Source organism: Alosa sapidissima, chromosome 22, assembly GCF_018492685.1.
Source record: "Alosa sapidissima isolate fAloSap1 chromosome 22, fAloSap1.pri, whole genome shotgun sequence".
NCBI lineage: Eukaryota > Metazoa > Chordata > Actinopteri > Clupeiformes > Clupeidae > Alosa > Alosa sapidissima.
This window is the reverse complement of record NC_055978.1, coordinates 28830772-28849212: the sequence shown is the minus strand read 5'-3', so window position 1 is coordinate 28849212 and position 18441 is coordinate 28830772. Positions and strand designations below refer to the sequence as shown.

The 18441-nt window shown below is 39.8% G+C and overlaps 2 protein-coding genes across 2 annotated transcripts; both read right to left on the bottom strand.

Annotated features, from left to right (window-relative positions):
- Positions 1-7079: 7079 nt before the first annotated feature.
- Positions 7080-11548, bottom strand: cdkn1ba (cyclin-dependent kinase inhibitor 1Ba). The gene is made up of 3 exons (XM_042078851.1): positions 9760-11548; positions 9163-9296; positions 7080-8429 (listed from the first exon to the last, which is right to left on the bottom strand). The coding sequence occupies exons 1-2, from the start codon at positions 10223-10225 to the stop codon at positions 9172-9174; spliced, it is 591 nt and encodes a 196-aa protein (XP_041934785.1). The 5' UTR covers positions 10226-11548; the 3' UTR covers positions 7080-8429; positions 9163-9171.
- Positions 11549-11727: 179 nt separating this feature from the next.
- cdpf1 (cysteine rich DPF motif domain containing 1) lies at positions 11728-17522 on the bottom strand. Its single transcript, XM_042078852.1, has 4 exons — positions 17211-17522; positions 16988-17099; positions 16667-16847; positions 11728-12082 (listed from the first exon to the last, which is right to left on the bottom strand). Exons 1-3 carry the CDS (start codon positions 17321-17323, stop codon positions 16728-16730), a joined length of 345 nt encoding a protein of 114 aa, XP_041934786.1. The 5' UTR covers positions 17324-17522; the 3' UTR covers positions 11728-12082; positions 16667-16727.
- Between the last annotated feature and the right edge of the window lie 919 nt (positions 17523-18441).

The following is an 18441-nucleotide window of genomic DNA, read 5'->3' as shown; positions in this document are numbered from 1 at the left end:
TGAGGAGAAGACTCTACAGTGTACAGGTGCACATATATGTGGCAAGTTTCACATGTTCCTGTTGGAGGTTAGACAGGCTACATGACTGGCCTCATGTAAACCCACATGCAGGCCAGTGAAGCAGCACCTCCCCATGTTGTGTGCTGAATACATGCTGTCAGAGATAACATGGAGCATGATGCATAGTTCACCTCAGAGGACTTGGCCAGCAGTGCAGAGTTGCCCTGTTTGGGCGCTCAGCTTGCGCTGATGAGAGCAATCTTATCTAGGCTCATGTCCCTGCGCTCTGCTTGCACGCAGAGGGCTTGTATCAGGCCAAATAGCCATCAACTACAGGTGCCAAAATCGTGTATGGTTCTCAGAGACCCCTACAGAATCTGGAGGCACATAATCAGGTTTTCACAACTTTATATTAATCCTTACTTTATAGTTCCCTTCAAGGCATATTGTTTTGTGCTCCATCACAGATGCACATACAAACCATGCCTAGAAGTTTGATTCAATATAGATATTACACTCTTAACACTAATGTGTTGTCCCTATCTGGACACAGAGATGTGTGAAAAAACAACGCAAGTTGTTTTGTTTTCAACGCAAGTTGTGTTATTTTCAACACATATTGTGTAACAAATAAGAAAGGACACAACACAAACTGTGTTGTTCCTATCTGGAGACAGAGATGTGTTAAAAACAACGCAAGTTGGGTTGTTTTCAACACATTCGTTTTAAGAGTGTATACATTTATGTTATGGCATTACAACATTTAATCATACATTTGAAATGAGACAACATGGAGGTAGAGTTTTTTTCTATAATCCTAGATAACTTTCTCAGAGTTATCACACATCAGCCTACATAAACCTATACATATCCTGTGAATAAACATATCCACAGAGACAGAGGCTTACCAGATGTAATTGTTGCACACATGAATATCAAGTGTCTGTGTATACATGTGTGCATATTGTGTGTATATGTAACCTACTGTACATACATTACAGCAGTATAGTTTGGAAGCCAATGAACATCCTATTTTGGTCATTACAGATACCATATCAGATAGTAAATAGGCCCAAGGCCATAGTATCAGACAGCTATATGACATTAGAGTGATATGTCAGCGATATGGGCTTTATTGCTACGCTTAATCCAAGATACAGTATGTACCCAGTGCAGGGAAACACTCCTGGTCCCTCGCCCAAGTTCCACTGATATCAGCACACGTCAGAGTACTTAAAACATTGAAACGCTTCCCAGTTTTAGTTAACACAGCCTGGCCTTACTGTACATGTCACGTGGACATCTCTGCACGTCCAGGCTTTTGTAGGTCTCAGCCATGTGGAACTAAAACTCTGTCCTGTTAAGTACGTCACACAAAGCTCTGTGTGACCACTAGTATTTCCTCAGTACAGAAAAAAGTAATAATACATCTTATTTAGAAGTGCCTCTCAGGTCACCCAAGGACACTGTCCAATCAAAAGGTTACATCATCTTCACTAACATGTCTCTGTTTTAAGACAATTAGCGCTTGGGTGTGCTGAGCTGGTCAAATTAGAATGAACTTAATGTTGCAATTTAGATTTTGTCCTATTAATTGGTTGCAGCACAAACTGGTAAATGTCCATTCAGTTTTTATATCCATTATTTGACCATGTATAAAAAGACCATGTATAACAAGAGCAGTTACAATCTAATGCTTCTACAAACATCCCCTATGGCATCATGGCAATTCTGTTCAGTGTCATTTTCAATAACCATTTTAATGCCTTTATGTCCCTCTCCTCCATATCTCAGAAGATCCCTCATCCTCTCCTCTTCCTCTCCTCCATTTCTCAGAAGATCCCTCATCCTCTCCTCTGTCCCTCTCCCTCTGTCTCTCAGAAGATCCCTCATCCTCTCCTCTGTCTCTCAGAAGATCCCTCATGCTCTCCTCTGTCTGTCTCTCTCTCCATCTCCCTCTCAGAAGATCCCTCTCCCTGTCCTCTGTATGTCCCACCCTCTGTCCACACGTGGGGCTCCAGGCGGTCAGTCTAATTAGATTAGGGGGCTTTATGAGCTGTGCTCTATAGCCAGCTGAAAGAGAACCCTAATAAACAGGGATGTCACTCCTTCATCTGACTTTCCTGTGGAATATTCAAGTCTCCCCACTTTGCCTCGGGGATTAGTGTAACCATCAGCATGCAAACTTGTGTCTGTCTTTCATTTCTGTGTGTGTGTGTGCGTGTGCGTGTGAGTGGGAGAGAGAGAGGGAGAGAGGTCAACAATAGAGTTCAAGCACAGAGCACAAAAGGGGTGTCCATTCCTTCAAATCTCACTACTATGAAGCCGTGATGTGATCCTCAACAGACTTTCTTCTCTCTGCAGTGGCATGATGCACATTTGGCTATGAGAAGCAACAGTCTGCATACTAAATAAAAAACAAATTGTTTTGCCTTTTCTGTTTTAAAATTCATTTTGCTCTTTTATTATTTTTCTACTCTTTTTAGACCTTGGAGGATAGTTGTCTCATTTTAGTGACCTATTGTGGTGCTTCATCTCCAGGTCAACAGGTGTAACTGTGGAGGAGACCAGAAAACACTACAAGAGGTCAATCGGGAGGAGCAAAATCTAAAAAATATAGCTGAAACATGGTGTGCTCACAAGCGCATGCCCACACACACAAACACCCACACACACACAAACATGCGCACACACACAGGGTTTGTCATAAAAAAAAGACACAAAGGGCATTCCCTCAAGTGTCACACATCTAACAGGGATGCCATGCCATACGGCTATAAAGATCTTCAAAGGTCATCTCTGGACTCTCTACATCAAAGGAAAAGCAAATCATCCTTCAACATCCATTACCTGACCTATCCATCTCAGTCCCTCTGAACATGCACAAACATGTCAATAAATAAAGAGAACAATGCCTGATTTATACACCTTGTTCATCATGCCTTAACTCGCATGACTGAAATGCTTGTGAGTGTAGATGTACTTAGTGCTCAGTTAGGATCTCTTTCTCTATATATGAATTGCTGTTGATAATCTGAGATTTCCTCTGCAATGTTGGTATAATGTTATTTTAGTGTTTTGATAGTGGAAATAGAACAAATAGGAAACCTGAGTCATACAAAAGGCTTGAGAGTCTAGTCTGCTTTCTATATGATGTCCCATACTGTCAGTTGTACTGGATTAGACTCTGCGCCAAAGGATGTTGCCCCCCAGTAATGAGGAAGGCAGTACTCCATTAGTTTGTGTCAACACATTCCACCATTTGGTAGTTTGTTTGGTTTTTTTGGCAGCCAAACTCATTTTCTACAACACCACAGAAAAAAAGAAACAGATTGTGGTTTCTCGTATCTGCTCTCTACAGATGGATACACATCTCTGTGCACAGCTCAGGCCATGCTGTAAAGTGCCCCCCTTGTTTTCGGTACTACAGCTGTGGGCTGTATTGTGTGTAGTATAGATGATTTCTATTGTTCATTTTGCTATTGTCCTGAACCTACAAACAATTAGTGAAGAAACACACTACAATTGATCTGTAATAAACAGCATTTAAATCCTACTGTCATTTTCCTTCCAAAAGAGGGCAGTGTTGGAGACAAGTCTGTGCTTAACTGTGGGCAACATCATAACAATATTAACATTAAAAACTTTTCTGAGGTTTATTTCCGAACCTTCCCAGTAAATCACAAAAATAGATCAATTACAACTCATCTTTCTTTAGAATGGATGGGTGAAGGCAACATATTTTTGTTGTTCTTCTTTTAAATAAGTGATTGATGGAGTGCTTTAAAACACCTCACACAAATGTACTTGCTGTTTTCCAACAGCTTTCATCTAAAGAACAGTGGTGTATTGATTGTATGGTATGGATTGTATGGTAACTATTTTATTCTATATTGGGTCAATAGGAATGTGGTTTATTTACACTTCTTGCAGGCCCGCTAAGCATGACAACAGTGCATGCTCAACAATATGACTCTTCACTTCATCTAAACATTAACTTTAAGATCTCTACTGAAGTTACTTTAGTCCTCTGCAACAATAGGAACTGACAACGCATGGGGAGTATTTGGATAGCACTTAACTCACAGTGAACATTCTTTTACCGCCCAGCTTTGCAAATAAGTCTCACTATTCTTATTGACAGGACTCAAACATGTTTAGCATAAGAGCATATTCTTGTTATTGATTCATCCTTCATTATTTTTTAAAATGCTATTGCCCTAAGACTTGTCCTACTGGTGCTCTCTGTGATTGTTATTACATGAAAGTGCATTGGATGATCAGAAAAAAACTATTTCCTGTTATGGTTCTTACATATCAGATAACCTTTGGCCTTTGGACACTTCAGCCTCAGATAATTGCCACTTCATGTCGTCACCTTTTTTAAATCAGTAACTGCAGGGAGCAAGTTAGCTTGACCTCTGCAGTCCTTTTGACCGTTGAGATTTCCTCCAAATTTGTCATCTGTGAACAGAAAACAGAAACTATGACACTATGACAAGAAGTAACACAATCTTTGGACTAGCAGGTTAGTAAAGGTATGAAAAGAGCTGCAAAACAGATTTGTCTCAAGACATGGGAGGTCAATGTGTTCATGCTTTTATGCACTGACTGTGGTTAACATTTGAAGCAAGTTTAAATTGTAGCCACAGCTAGCATAGCACCTAACACCCAGCTGCTCGTGCTATGACTACTGAAGAGTCGTGTCGGTCTGTGATTTGTAGGGTCACGGATCACTTCAGGAGTTGATTGCTAGCATTATTTTAAACCATGACCACCCCCAAAACGCACGCACGCACGCACGCACGCACACACACACACACACACACACACACACACACACACACACACACACTATTCTTCTCTCTCTCACACAACCATGCATATATGGGCTCAGGGCTAGATGAAAGAAATGAAAACCATGTGATAAGACGAGGAATTGGAAGGAAAGTGCAGAGGCTTTCAAGACCAACACACCAACACACACACACACACACACTTAGCAAACCCAAAACACACACAGAATGCACTTGAGCTAACAGCGGGAAAACTCTGGGAGCCAAAAGTGTGTGAGAGATCCCTTGGGCAGAGGGCTTGTTTACATCCTCTTGAAACACTTTGGAAGCCAAGCTGAGATAACTTAGCCAGAGAGTCACACTCTCACTCATGCAGGTTCATAATTATACAGTTCAGCCCAAACACATGATTAGGCAAAGAGAGGTGGAAAATAAAACCTTTAGTTACCCTCATAAAACATTCAAATTAATACAAATACAAAGCAGATGGGAAGTTGCACTTCCAAAAAAACACAGATCCCCCTGCAGTGGAAATGCCAAATATGAAGTCATGTTTGAATCTCTTGCTAAATATCTATTAATAGTTCCAGCTGTAAACTAGGCTGGTTTTACTAGCCTTCCCCTCGTATTATATGCCATGCAATAAAATTAGATATTTTCTCATTTTACCTTAGGGATCAGGTTTTTTGGGCCATTTTTTGTAAACGTGCATTTTGCCCTCAGCATCCTCTATCTCATGATCTCAGGGGGCTTTTGAGGAGATGTGGGTAATGATTTACACACATTCATTCACTAAGTTGTGTTAGTGAGAGGGAGAGAAGGACCAACCCCACTCCAATTGGATGAGGTCATACCTGGCATGACACACGTGGTTCTTTTGAGTGATGTCATGTTAGGCAGTGGATGATGCTGAACTCTGCATAATGGTCTGATGAGGAGGTTAAAAGTTTAAGGCTTGGCCACTGCCAGTTTTTTACAATATTATATAGTTACACAAACTAGACTTACAATTTATGGCAGAATGGCACAAAGCCAACAACAGTTCTCTGATTATAGGATGTATGTATATGGTATACAACATGTATCATCATATGACTCTTAAATTTATAATTGTATATTTTTAATTATGTTTTCTTTGTCGGTTCTCTGTGGAGTTGGCTATCCAAAGAAATGTTGCAACTAATGATCAACTAATAGCCTAATCTATAAGAAGTGATGCTCAAAAAGCACTGAATGGCGAATCACTGTTATATCCGAGGTGGGGTGCCTGCGAGGCAACCAGTCTACCGTGTTTTCGTTTGCAATCTCGCAAACATTTGTAAACTTGAAGTTGCAGCTGTGATAGGGTATGATTTGACAATGCAATAAATACATTTACCCAACCATACACTTCAGATGTTAACATTGATTATATTTCCTCCGTCTGCATATCAGCGCCTTCAGTCTTCCACACAGTGTTGCTCCTGCACGGATGAAAAAAAAATCACTGTCTGACCAATGGGCATACTTGAGGGCTGAACCGAGCAAAAGAACACCCTGTACCGAAAAAACTGACTCAGCGCACTTTTAAAGCAAGGGCGATCTTAGTGGCTACAACGAGTGGTGTGCTTTTCTTAATGATGACCTGATTGGACAACCCGAATGTCAGTATCTGGGACAAGTTGTCTTTCCTTTTTTTAAAGAACGTGTCCTTGTTTTCTCAGTTGAAGAAATGTATTTGCGAATTGATAGCTCGAGCACCAGGAAGAATGCCTAGTGAGCAGCCTACATGTGGTAAATAGGCCCGGTTACCTGTATGTGTTGGCTACGGGAGAGAATATCTGAAATACGCATGCATTCAGTGCAGGTGAACCACAAAATCGGGACAAAGAACTACCAAAATTATGGAATAAAACGATGTCGACTAATCTTTATGAAGAGATGAAGTTGTGAGCTGAAATGGAGGAGGGAACTTTCAGCAAGGCGTTTTGCTGTGTTTTAGATGGCTAACTGAACACATGCAGGCTATATATAATCTATGTAGTCCAACAGTTTTTCAACAATCTTAATTAGCAATAGGCCTACAGGAGATCATACCATACTCCAGTCCAAGCGTTGTTGGTCACTGCACCCTTTTTCAGAGTGAGATATTCAAATGCTGCTCTTGGTCCAAACTGGATGTGTCCATGCATGCACCAATAGATTTTAGGCCTAGGTATCTTTGGGGACAACAGATAACAATAGCCTACTGATAATAATAATAATTAAGAGAAAAAATGAAAATATAATAAAAAAATCAGATAATTAGGTTTTGATATTCTTTTAATATTTTTCAAACATGCAATACAAAATCCACATTTTAAAAGTAGGCTCAGTTTGCAAATTTGCACAATTTATTTATTTTTATATCTGAGAATTATGGACTTACAAAAAATGCACAAATGCCACTTTGGATAGTCATAAACAACATAAGCCTAACATAAATAAGTTAGTATAATTTCCTCAGTGTTTCCTTACATAGAAATATATACAAATAAACTTCAATATTGTACACAAATAAAAGCAGTGTAACGTCTTCGCTCCCCTATATTCGTCTCTAATCATAATGCCATGACATTATCAACACAAATACCCATGAATGTGATAACAATGACATCTTTGCATTAATGTGGTTTGAAGATGCACAACCCAGTGTTAAAAGCCAATATCATTCTCTACTGTGATTAATGCATGAAATGAAAATGAATTTATTTTGAATGTACACATAGGCGACGTATGCTACGTGGTAAGTGCTCAGTAGGATTTCTTGTAGGATTTTGACTTCTAGAAAAAAAAATAAAAGAACTAATATAATATAACTGGCACAAAATAAATTTAGTGGGATATCCCAGTGATTTAATACTATTATATTCCATGAGATACACCATAGAATATAACCTTACACCACCCCTGCACACCCAGGCCACCCCCACCCCATCCTTCCAATGTATTGAAGCTTTGGCAGAACGTCATTCGCTCACAGTCATATTTAACCCCAAATAAAATCCTCTTGCCACCAACCATAATTTATACGTAAACTATTTTTATCTTTGAGCTAGGCAATGTAACTGAAAGGTTATGGCCCCTCAATCCCTATTTTATGACCTACTTAAAAACGGCAACCCTCTCTTTTTTTAATAACTGCACTTAACTCATGAAATAGGCACTTTTTGATTTAAAATATTTCAACCCTGATGTCAATATCTAACTAATAATTACCTGAACAGGAGAACCCTCCATTGGAAGGACCAACAGCAATTTGGGGAGACATTTTAAAACTGCACTGCAATTCTTCAAGTCACACACTGTAATAAAAACTTTATAATATTACAAGTACACAATATTACTTTGTATGTGCTACATATAAAACAAATATTTATAGATAGGTAGTAAAAAAAACTGAGCAAAAAAGGACAAAATCCAATTGCACACTGCTACATAGTTTGCTTTTGAGGCAAATGTATTCCTTTGAGTGCTAAAACTTTAGTGTAAAAAAATCAGTGCTTATACAAGCCCTCCCATTTTCATGTAGGGCTATGAGTCTTTTCCCACTGCAGTTCCTCATTGCTTCTTCAAGCACCAAGTGTTTCATGGAAAAGGTAGGAATTGTTAGGTCTGTGGGAAAAAAAAGACAAAATCTCAGCTTTGTCAAGTTCTCATATTTTTCTTCAAACAGCTACAAAGGATTTGCACAAGCAGAAAACTGTTTAAGCTATACAAAGAAGCAGGCCCATAATATAATTTTAAATAATGACAGTAGGCTAGTCTGTCACAAAGATATCACTGACATCAATTTAGGACAAATCTAGTTGTAGGACACACAGATTTTACAGGGGGTTTCGTTAATCCAGTAAAACTTTTTGTTGGAAAAGGCAAGAATGTAAACAATTTTAGTTTTATTGACGCCATCTGAGATCATCACAATTCACAGTGAAATCACTTGACCACAGAGGTCAGAAAATATACTCTGCACTAGCCTATACACCTAAACTATGGGCTGTGTCCAGTCAAACCTTGCAGAGATAGGCCCAATACAGACATGTCAGGTTATTGTTAAGTTGGCAGAAACTTAACTCTAGGTCGTGTAGTGAAATCCCCCAGTTTCACTCTTTCCTTCAAGTTGTTACCGTGTAATCAGACGTTCTGTAAGGATTAGCCTATGTAAAATCGTCTGTAGCCTGTTGCTGCACCTTGGTAAACCGTTTATTCTCCACCAGTGATGCTTCGTTGATAAGGGAGTGATTCGTAGGTTACTGATGATCAGTTTAACCACATCAATGGTATTTCCCCCCCCGATAACCAGACTATGCCACAGTTGTAACCTAATTTGATGCCTACTGTCACTTACCTTTGAAAGCTAACGTTCGTGGTTAGGTCCTGGACCAGATTTGTTAGGCGTCTGTTCTACAAGATCTGTCGTGTCTCGACTACGGCCGACCTCTCTGGAACTTGTGTTGGCTCTTTTACTTCGGCACGCAGACTCTGCACGGGAGAGAGAGAAAATGTCACTTGCGCGCAATGTTTGAACTGCCTGCAAGTGCATAGATATAGCCTAACTGTTCTCGTGCCACAAATTGTATGTCTTCATCAAATCTAATTACGTCAAAATCTGATAAAGGCTATTCAATGAGAGATTAAAATTATAAATTAATCAGAGGCCAAATCAACAGCAGAAATAACATTCGGACATTCTATAGCTGGTTAGTTTTGGCTACTGTTGCTGATTATGTTACATTGTCAATCAAGACAGTTTTCTGAATAGGCTGCATAGGCTACTGTGTTGTTGACGTTAGGCTAACTAAAGACTTGGCCAGCTTCAGTGCACTTGTCACACGTAGCCTAGGCTACACCAGGGTAGTCTGTCGGTATAGGTATAGGCTGCTCCTAACCTATAGGCCTACCCTAGCCTGCGTTATAAGGAATATATTGGCATAGTCTATCCCACCTTGACTTGCATGTCGTTTCCTTGATGGGTTACGGGTCTCCGAAAACCCTTGTTGATTCCGATCAGCGTCGGTGTCTTCGGAGCGCCCTCCTCCACTCGCACACGGAGTAGGAAATATAGTATTCAAGTCATGATTCCCGTTATGATCCAAGCTGTCTGAGGAATCTGTGCGTATACGCGGAGGTCTGGTGTAAAATTCGGGAACGGCTCTGCCATCCACCTCGCTCCACTCGAATTTCCCATCAGATAGAGGCTCGTTATTGGCGAAATCAAAACTCCATGACTCGGTGGATGCTCTTGTCATCTCTTGCATCTGCTCCTTACAATCCTTCTTAAACTCTTCATGATCAACAGGTCCGAAAAGATTTCTGCAGACGGGGTCCCTGGTGAGATCAGTCGATCTAGAATCCACCCTTTCCAGCGTTGGACTTCCATTAGAAAGACGAACATTTGACATTTTCCACATATGAAAATGTCCGTGCGTCAATTTATGTAACCAACAGAGTCCGAGATTACCAACACTTATTGCCACAATAACCGTTTAAAGCCCACATTAAGGCCAATGCGTACATGGCCAAATTATATACGATCCAGGCGAACTCCCTTCAGTGTGTGGCAATGCGTGCAGTAGCTTACGATCACTTGAACTTGAAAACAAACTGCAGCTGAACAGGGCTGTCCTGTCAGTTTAGTCTCGTAGTAAGAGCGAAGAAAAACAGGCAAGTCATCTGAGTGGCCAATATGGCGATGGAAAAGGAAACCGACTGAGAAAAATAGACTGACAGCAAAAGCTATTTAAATAGAGAACGATATTCATTGGATAAGAATACAGGCACCGCCCATTTTAAGGCGAACATGTAGACTACGTATCCACTAAACTTTGGTGACTTTGTTGTTTTGATGCTGCTCGACTTCCCGATCCCCATTGCATTGGATTAATTGTTTTTCTATGGTCCACAGACAAGCAATAACACTCCACTCAGACGGGAGGTTTCTTTTGTGTGGAGTCTGTGCGCTGCTGTTTGCTGACATGCTTTTAAACGTGTATCGTTTCACCAAAGTGGCAAAACTATGCACTTCTTCCCTCATTAAACCCTGTGAGCTTCCTTGGGGATCAACACCATAACTGCATGTGTATAACCTGGGGCATGTTTTCCAAGCATGTGACTGACTAACCTAGTGGAGCCCTACGACTTTGTTCTCCAAGCAAAATAAAGCCGATTTCTCTTTAGAAGTGTTTGTTACTCTGAAATAACTTGCCGGTTAGTCCCAAACCATGTATCTGGAATACCTCCCTGGAAAAGTCAGGAGGCATTATGTCATCACCTAGTTCACCTTTGTTTCACAAGTAATCTAACCAGCAGTCTTTGGGGCTATGTCATAGTTGGCAACAATCTTATCTCTGGCAGACTTTGGCACTATGTATCACGTACAAGTATTGGCAACTGCTCACATGCTACAAACACCCACCTGAAACTAATTAAGTCAAACTTTACCATGTCTGTACTCGTCTGTAATCCAGGAATCATTAAATGGCTTAGTACCTGATTACATTGTTACCACTGTGCTGCATGAATCACCAAATAATTAACAAAATAAGATGTTGCCAAAATATTATCAACCAGCAGCTTTCTTTGACAAGGCTGTTTCTCTTTCATAATACCTGAACATCCCTGGCTATACCTGTCAATACCCACACAAGCAGCTATAATCATGGATGTATGTCTACAGTAGCTCTAGCAGCAAGCACACCTCTACTGCCATCCAGTGGTTTAAAGCACACACGTCACCATATTTTGTGAAGAAAATATTGCTTCATACCATCACATGACAGGCAGGCCGAGCAGTTCAAAGAGCCCAAAATGACAAAATTAAATTTGATGAGGTTTTCACTCTTCAGTGGTCGTGATGGTAAATCAAGTTTATTGTGTCTGTTTTGGTATTAATGTTCAAGTCAACAAGGATGTCTTTGTTGGTAATGGTAGACAAACATTTTATTTTGTTTGCATCACAAATTGCATTTCTAACAAAATACTCAAAGTACTCAGCAAAAGATCTAAATCTTAACTATCGACTCATCAATGCTGAAACGTAAGCATTTTAAATATACCTCTCAAAATAGACACTAAAACAACCAATCTAATGTATCAGTTAAATCAGATAATTAAAATACACTACATTAGAATGTATATTGATGGCTTAAGTGTCCTGTGGAATTCACCTGTTTGAGTTTCTGAATCTGAGGATGTTTTTAGTAGAGTAAATGCCTGTCAGAGCAGGAGCAAGGCCATTCAGGAGACAAAGTCTGGTGCCATTCTGAGACCTGGGATGGAAGAAAGAATTATTATTAATTATTATTATTAATTCAAAGAACATCTGTCTGTTCTTCACATATCTCTCGAACCGTCTGACCAACTTCACACTTAGCATGTGTCTTGCTAAGGGCACAAGTGAGTGTAGTGAGTGGTTGGACAAGAAATGCAAAAGATATAGTTACAAGAAGCATTTATCTGCTCTTGCCGTTCTAGGCACTCCCTCTGCCTCCCCATACACAGTACAGCACTATCAGTGTGCACCTACAGAAAGTAGTGCAAGTGAGTGCTGTATCCAGGTATGTGGATAATGTTAAAAGACATCATGTCTGCTGATATAGAACCCTCCTCTATGCGGTTTGCTTGCATCAAAAGATTCTGCAGATCTCGACCTCAACCATGTCAACCAAATCAGAATGCAATGTATGTGTGTAACAACATCAAAAACAATGTGTTTGTAAACTGCTACTCCGAGCATACCGATCACATTTACTTTGGAATTTAAGTGACAATTCTGCTTTCAGAGTGTCACTCTCATGAAGAGGCATACACTGACCAGACAGAGCATAATGTCACTTCACTTATGCCAGACACTGTTTTTGGAAAGCTAGGCAGTTGCCAATTTCATCGCAATGGATCATTCCACAAAATGGTGCTCATCATCTTTCCTATTACAAACTCTTGAATTAGGTTTAACAGAGTTTTAACCCTATGTCAAAACAGTTAGTGGTTAAGTCTGTCATTTTCATCTGTAAAAAAGTCAATTATCCTACTGAATGTTTATTATAAACATTATAGAATGCTTAATTGTAATGATGTTTTTCCAACTGTCATCCTATTGTTCGGATAAATCCCAAAGTGAGGAAACGGTCACTTGTTTACTTTCCCCATCACCTATTCCCTCAGTAAGCATACTGCCGTTGTGTTGCATTTAATACAACAGAGATGGTAAACTTCAAAAAGAGACAGAGAGACTTTTGTTATTATGACCGCCGCGCAGCGAAGCGGCGGTCATATAGGTTTAGTCAGATTTTTTTCTTTTCTTTTTCGCATGTCCAAATTTCCGTCAAGGATTCCCGGGACACTGAAAGACCGGGGTAGACGAAACTTGGTGGGCATGTAACCCCATATGGATAGCATGGAACCATCGTTTTTTGTTTTGATCCCCCCGAAAGGAGGGACACAGTTTTCTGTGAATATCTCGAGAACCGTAAGGTTTAGGAGGACCATTTTTTTTGTATGTTGATCTCAAGGGGCCATGTCAACCCATTCCATAACCACTCATTTCATGTATAGCGCCACCTAGTTAAACACAAAAAAGCAAAAAATATTTTCATCACAATATCTCTGGCTGACATGGTCAAAACTGCACGAAATTGAAAGTGTAGGATCATTATGACACCCTCCGAATGCATGCCAAGTTTTGTGGACTTTCGTTCATGGGGGGCCTTACAATAAAATAATTTATGTGTACATTTAGTGACCGTACACCAACAAGGATTCCCGGGACACTGAAAGACCGGGGTACACGAAACTTGGTGGGCATGTAACCCCACATGGATAGCATGGAACCATCGTTTTTTGTTTTGATCTGTAGCCCCCCCGCTGTACTGGACCCCCCGAAAGGAGGGTAGGGCAGACACAGTTTTCTGTGAATATCTTGAGAACCGTAGGGCCTAGGATGACCAATTCTTTCCGTATGTTTGCCTCCAGGGGTCATGTTAACCCATTCCATGTGCACACATGTGCATAAACTGATACACACGCACACACATTCACAGTAATCATACGTATGACACATACTCAAGCCAATCCAAACTTTTCTCATCTGTTGTTCCTCGTTGGTGGAACACACTGCCAGTTCCTACAAGGGCAGGGACATCCTTTTCCACTTTCAAAAAACTCCTGAAGACCCAGCTCTTTAGAGAACATCTACTCTCATAGCAACACTTACAACAAGTCTTACTGATCCTAGCACTCACCAGCCGTTTTAAACTGACTAGCACTCACCAGCCGTTTTAAACTGACAAGTAACTGTTAAAAACAGCACTCACCGACGCACTTATTCTTACTGTACTCTAATGTTTTTTTTAAACTGTCCTAAAATTGTGAGAATTGTTCAAAAAACGTACTGTTTACCATGTTGTTAGTCGCTTTGGTTAAAAAGCGTCAGCCAAATGTAATGTAATGTAATGTAATGTACTCACACAGTAGACATATGTACGCATGCATGCACATGCACAAACACACATACGCAGGCAAACACACAAGCACGCACGCACACACACACACACACACACACCCACACACATAAACATAAACGTGTACACGCACACATGCACACAATTCAAGAATTTCTCAGAATTATGAACAGGCAAGATGGGGGTGGGGTTGTATAAAATGAATTTTACATGTGAAATCTATGAACTAATCATGTTTTGGTACTTGTTGTCTAGCAGATACCAGTGAGAATTGAGTGTGGATAATGCATAAGACAGTTAGAATCATATAGGCCTTTCAGCGTGATTTATTTTTGTGGAAAAAATGTGCTGGACTGGGCGGCGGTCATATTTTGTACCGCTCTGTGGTACATCTAGTTTTAGACAATGTTGATTTTGCCAGTAAACGCAATATTGCAGAAATGTATTTCTACAGTGCACCTTTACTGGGAATGGGCTTTGGAAAGTTTAGTTTAGTCACTGATGTCAGAACTTACTTTTCACGTGTAGCCTGCATTACTTTGGAGCAAGGTGTCAGCCAAGGGAATGAAAGTAAATGTTTACATTTGGTTTTCCAGCAAGCACTCTGATTGGTAGGAATGATACTGCTGTAGTTTATGACATCTGATCACCTACAGTTTATTTTTGGATTTTTAGAATGACAGTAAATGATAGGATGTAAAGATACATGTATTCGTACCAAACCATTTTTTGGTACAGGACTTTAGGTTCAATACAGATGATGTGTACCGAAAGGTCAGCGGTTTAGCCGGTGGATTAGCTAATGTGTGCCTACTGGCTCCGACATCGAGGAAGCTAATTACTATTCTTATTTGAGTGCTTGCAAAAACATTACTGCCAAACCACGACAAATGTCCGATAATGAATGTGTAATTTACTTCCATGGCAAAAAGTTCTGAAGATATAACGCTCCATTATGAGGGTCAAAAGCGCGGCGCAAAGTGTATTCTCATCACGACGCAAAGCGTATTCTAGCGCATTATCTGTGTGTGTGTGTGTGTTGGTATAGAACCCCGGAGGTGTCATTGCAAGATATTTTTTGTGTATATCAAGAGAATGTGTGCTCATTATACTAAATCATGCTCTCATTTTTACTAGAGGGTCATTCCATCCCAAACGTACAAATCTCCCCACTCGACCATCACAGATTTGGCTGAAAAAAATCAAGGTGGTTCACACACTTCTTAATAGGTATAGTCCCAAATATTAGCTCTCTACTCTCAACAGTTTTGTCACAAAAACATGTTTTAGCAACTACACCCCCCCCCCTCCCCCTGCATTTTCAGACACTTTTTAAGAAGTGTTTTCCATATTTTTTGTCTAGAGTGTGCACTGATTTTAGTAAACTAGTTCAGTGCCCGTTCAAACATGCTATTCCTGTAGAAAACCCGTAGCCCAATTAGATGCCCGCAGGGATGCTTGCTTTAAAAATAGAATGATAGGAAAAACATCATTCCAGCTAATTATTCAATAATGACTATTGAATATTATAGTATATTATATTACTATATTATATTTCTATATTATATTATCCTATAATTAATGTTCTGTAAGCAGAATTTAAGCATAGCTGCATTTGACATTTTTACAGATCAAAATGACATAAGCTTAACGGCTGTTTTGAGTTAAGGCTATATGTTTATTGTTAAGCTTATTGAATAACTTCCTGATAGAGAAGACAAACAATTTTGTGGAATGATGCATCATTGTTTAAAATTTGCAACAATGTAACTCAAGAATCTCTGGTAGCCTATAAGTAGGGTTGGGTATCGTTTGAATTTGAACGATTCCGATTCCAATTCCGATTTCGGTTCCTAACGATTCTCGATTCTGATTTTTTTAAGAGGCAGGGTCAAAAAAAAGTGTAGGATATTTTAAATGAGCTAGCTAACCAACGGTCTTTCTCATGGTATCTGCACATTTTCCAAAAATTAACCAAACCGTGACTTCAAAACCGAGGTACACACCAAACAGTGGCTGGTTACTGGCTTACACAAGTAACTTTGGGAGTCACCTCAAAACAATATGTCACTTCAGAAGCAACATGCAGTAAAGTGTTCTTTTGATCAGTGGTTACTCCTGAAGCCACCAGGGTAAGCCAGTAAACCTCGCTCTGAAGTGACATAGGCTAGATCCATGTTCTTTGGGATGTGGGCTAGTGTGTGCTGTGGGCAGAATGTGCTATTTCTGTTTTCATGTATGTGTCTTCTGTATCCCTCAATGACTGGCATCATTATGGTTTCAAGAGATATTTTTTGAGAACAAAGCTCTCCACTGCAATAGCAACCAACCAACCTAACTGCACTTCAAATCTGATTAAGTGATGAATAGAGATATGATGACGTTCTCACTTACCACTATCTCCATCTCTATCTCCGAGGGAACACACACATAGGTTGCACATTTGTAATTCAGTCTATGTGTGCTGGGGAACTTTCTTTTTCGCCAGTTCAGCCTGAATCTGTTGGGGGAACTGGTCCAGATTTTCCCTTACACATGGTAGACAAAATCGTTTGGTGTAAAATAGACTGCAATCCTGAAAGCACAAATGTATCATATGAAGCAGGTCTACATTGAGATGTTAGGTTGCTAACAACATTACAAACACGAACATAGGATCATAATTAAGAGGAAGACGAGTCTCTCAAAAATCAAATTAAACGGAGCATAGCCTACCGTGCCGATGCAAACCACCTTACTGCACAAGGTGCACTTTGCGCCCAAAACGATGAACTTGTCTCTGTTAGGGCTGAAAGGATCCTTTAACACATATGATTCTTCCAGGAGCCTAATGTAAACAAAGGGGAAGGGAAGGGAAGGGGTGTATTTTTTACTGAACTGTTCAGGTAACATTCTCAGATTTAAGCTGGCAGAAAATATGTGGTTTACTTTCACCTACACTATGGCTCTTGTGTTCGGAGGCTTCTGACCATAGTATGTGAACGGCGTTGACAGGTCACACGTTTCACAAGTAAACATACCACGAACAGATCCTTCAGTACTTATCTCCATATTAAGATTTAAACTCACTAAAATAAGAGCTATTGAAGAAATACCGAATTAATTAAGATAAGTTATTGTATGTATGTGCCGTAATTATTTTGTATATAGCCTCAGAATTCAGTTTGAGCCGCTCCAAGGTAGGCGCAGCATCAGGGCGCGTGGACCATAGCGTGGACTCTTCGCGCTCTCCGTTCTTGGTCGACCATCGTCCGGATGAAGTTACGGCAAGGCAAAGAGAACAATCTTATTCATTTCGCGTTTTTGAACGGAGTGGGTTGATTTATGGCAATTAACTTGTAGAATTAGAGCTTGATGAAAATATACAGTATATACATAAAATATATGCAAAGTAGGCTACTCAGCGTTTATTTATGTGTAGGCCTTGACTTGGTGGAGTGCAAATTATAGCTACTCACCTTTTACTGTAGACCTATTCTATATGTTATGTCTGTGTCAGAGTAACCAGAGTGCCAGTGCCACCTGAACCTATCGATGGCCTTGTGAGTCTGCTATATGTGTGACTACCGGTATGTGTATGTATGTTTGTGTAGCTACTGATGTGTTTTATTGTGTCTGTGCTGTAGCCTCTCGAGGACATTAAAGTCCCCAATCCCACATTGAGTGATGAATTGCCCATTATTGGAGCAATATTATAGCTTGTCAAATAGCAATAGGTTTCTAATTCACTAAGGGCTCAAAAACTGTCTGGACAACCTGTGTTTTCTCAGAACCATATCAGTGGCCATGTTGAGGAAATAGGCATATTATTCTGATTTCCCAAAAATGAACACAAGATGATACAGCAAAGATATTTTAATGATCACAACACCAATGTTACAGTCATATTACTTTAACTATTTGCACAGTGACTCTTTTTCCATCTAACACAGGGTCACTAAGGCAGGGGCCAACCTGAGGTTTTACTATGCCAGTAATCCCTGATAATCAATGTATAAAATTGTTGTTAATAAAATGCAAACATATTATACTTGTTAGAACTTTCTATATACATTATATGATTTTTTCCAGTGAATTAAACCATAAGAACCAACATACACCTGGGACTAAACACATTAGAAAAATACAGTATAATATAAAACCTGTTTAGCTTATTTTGCCTTTATTTA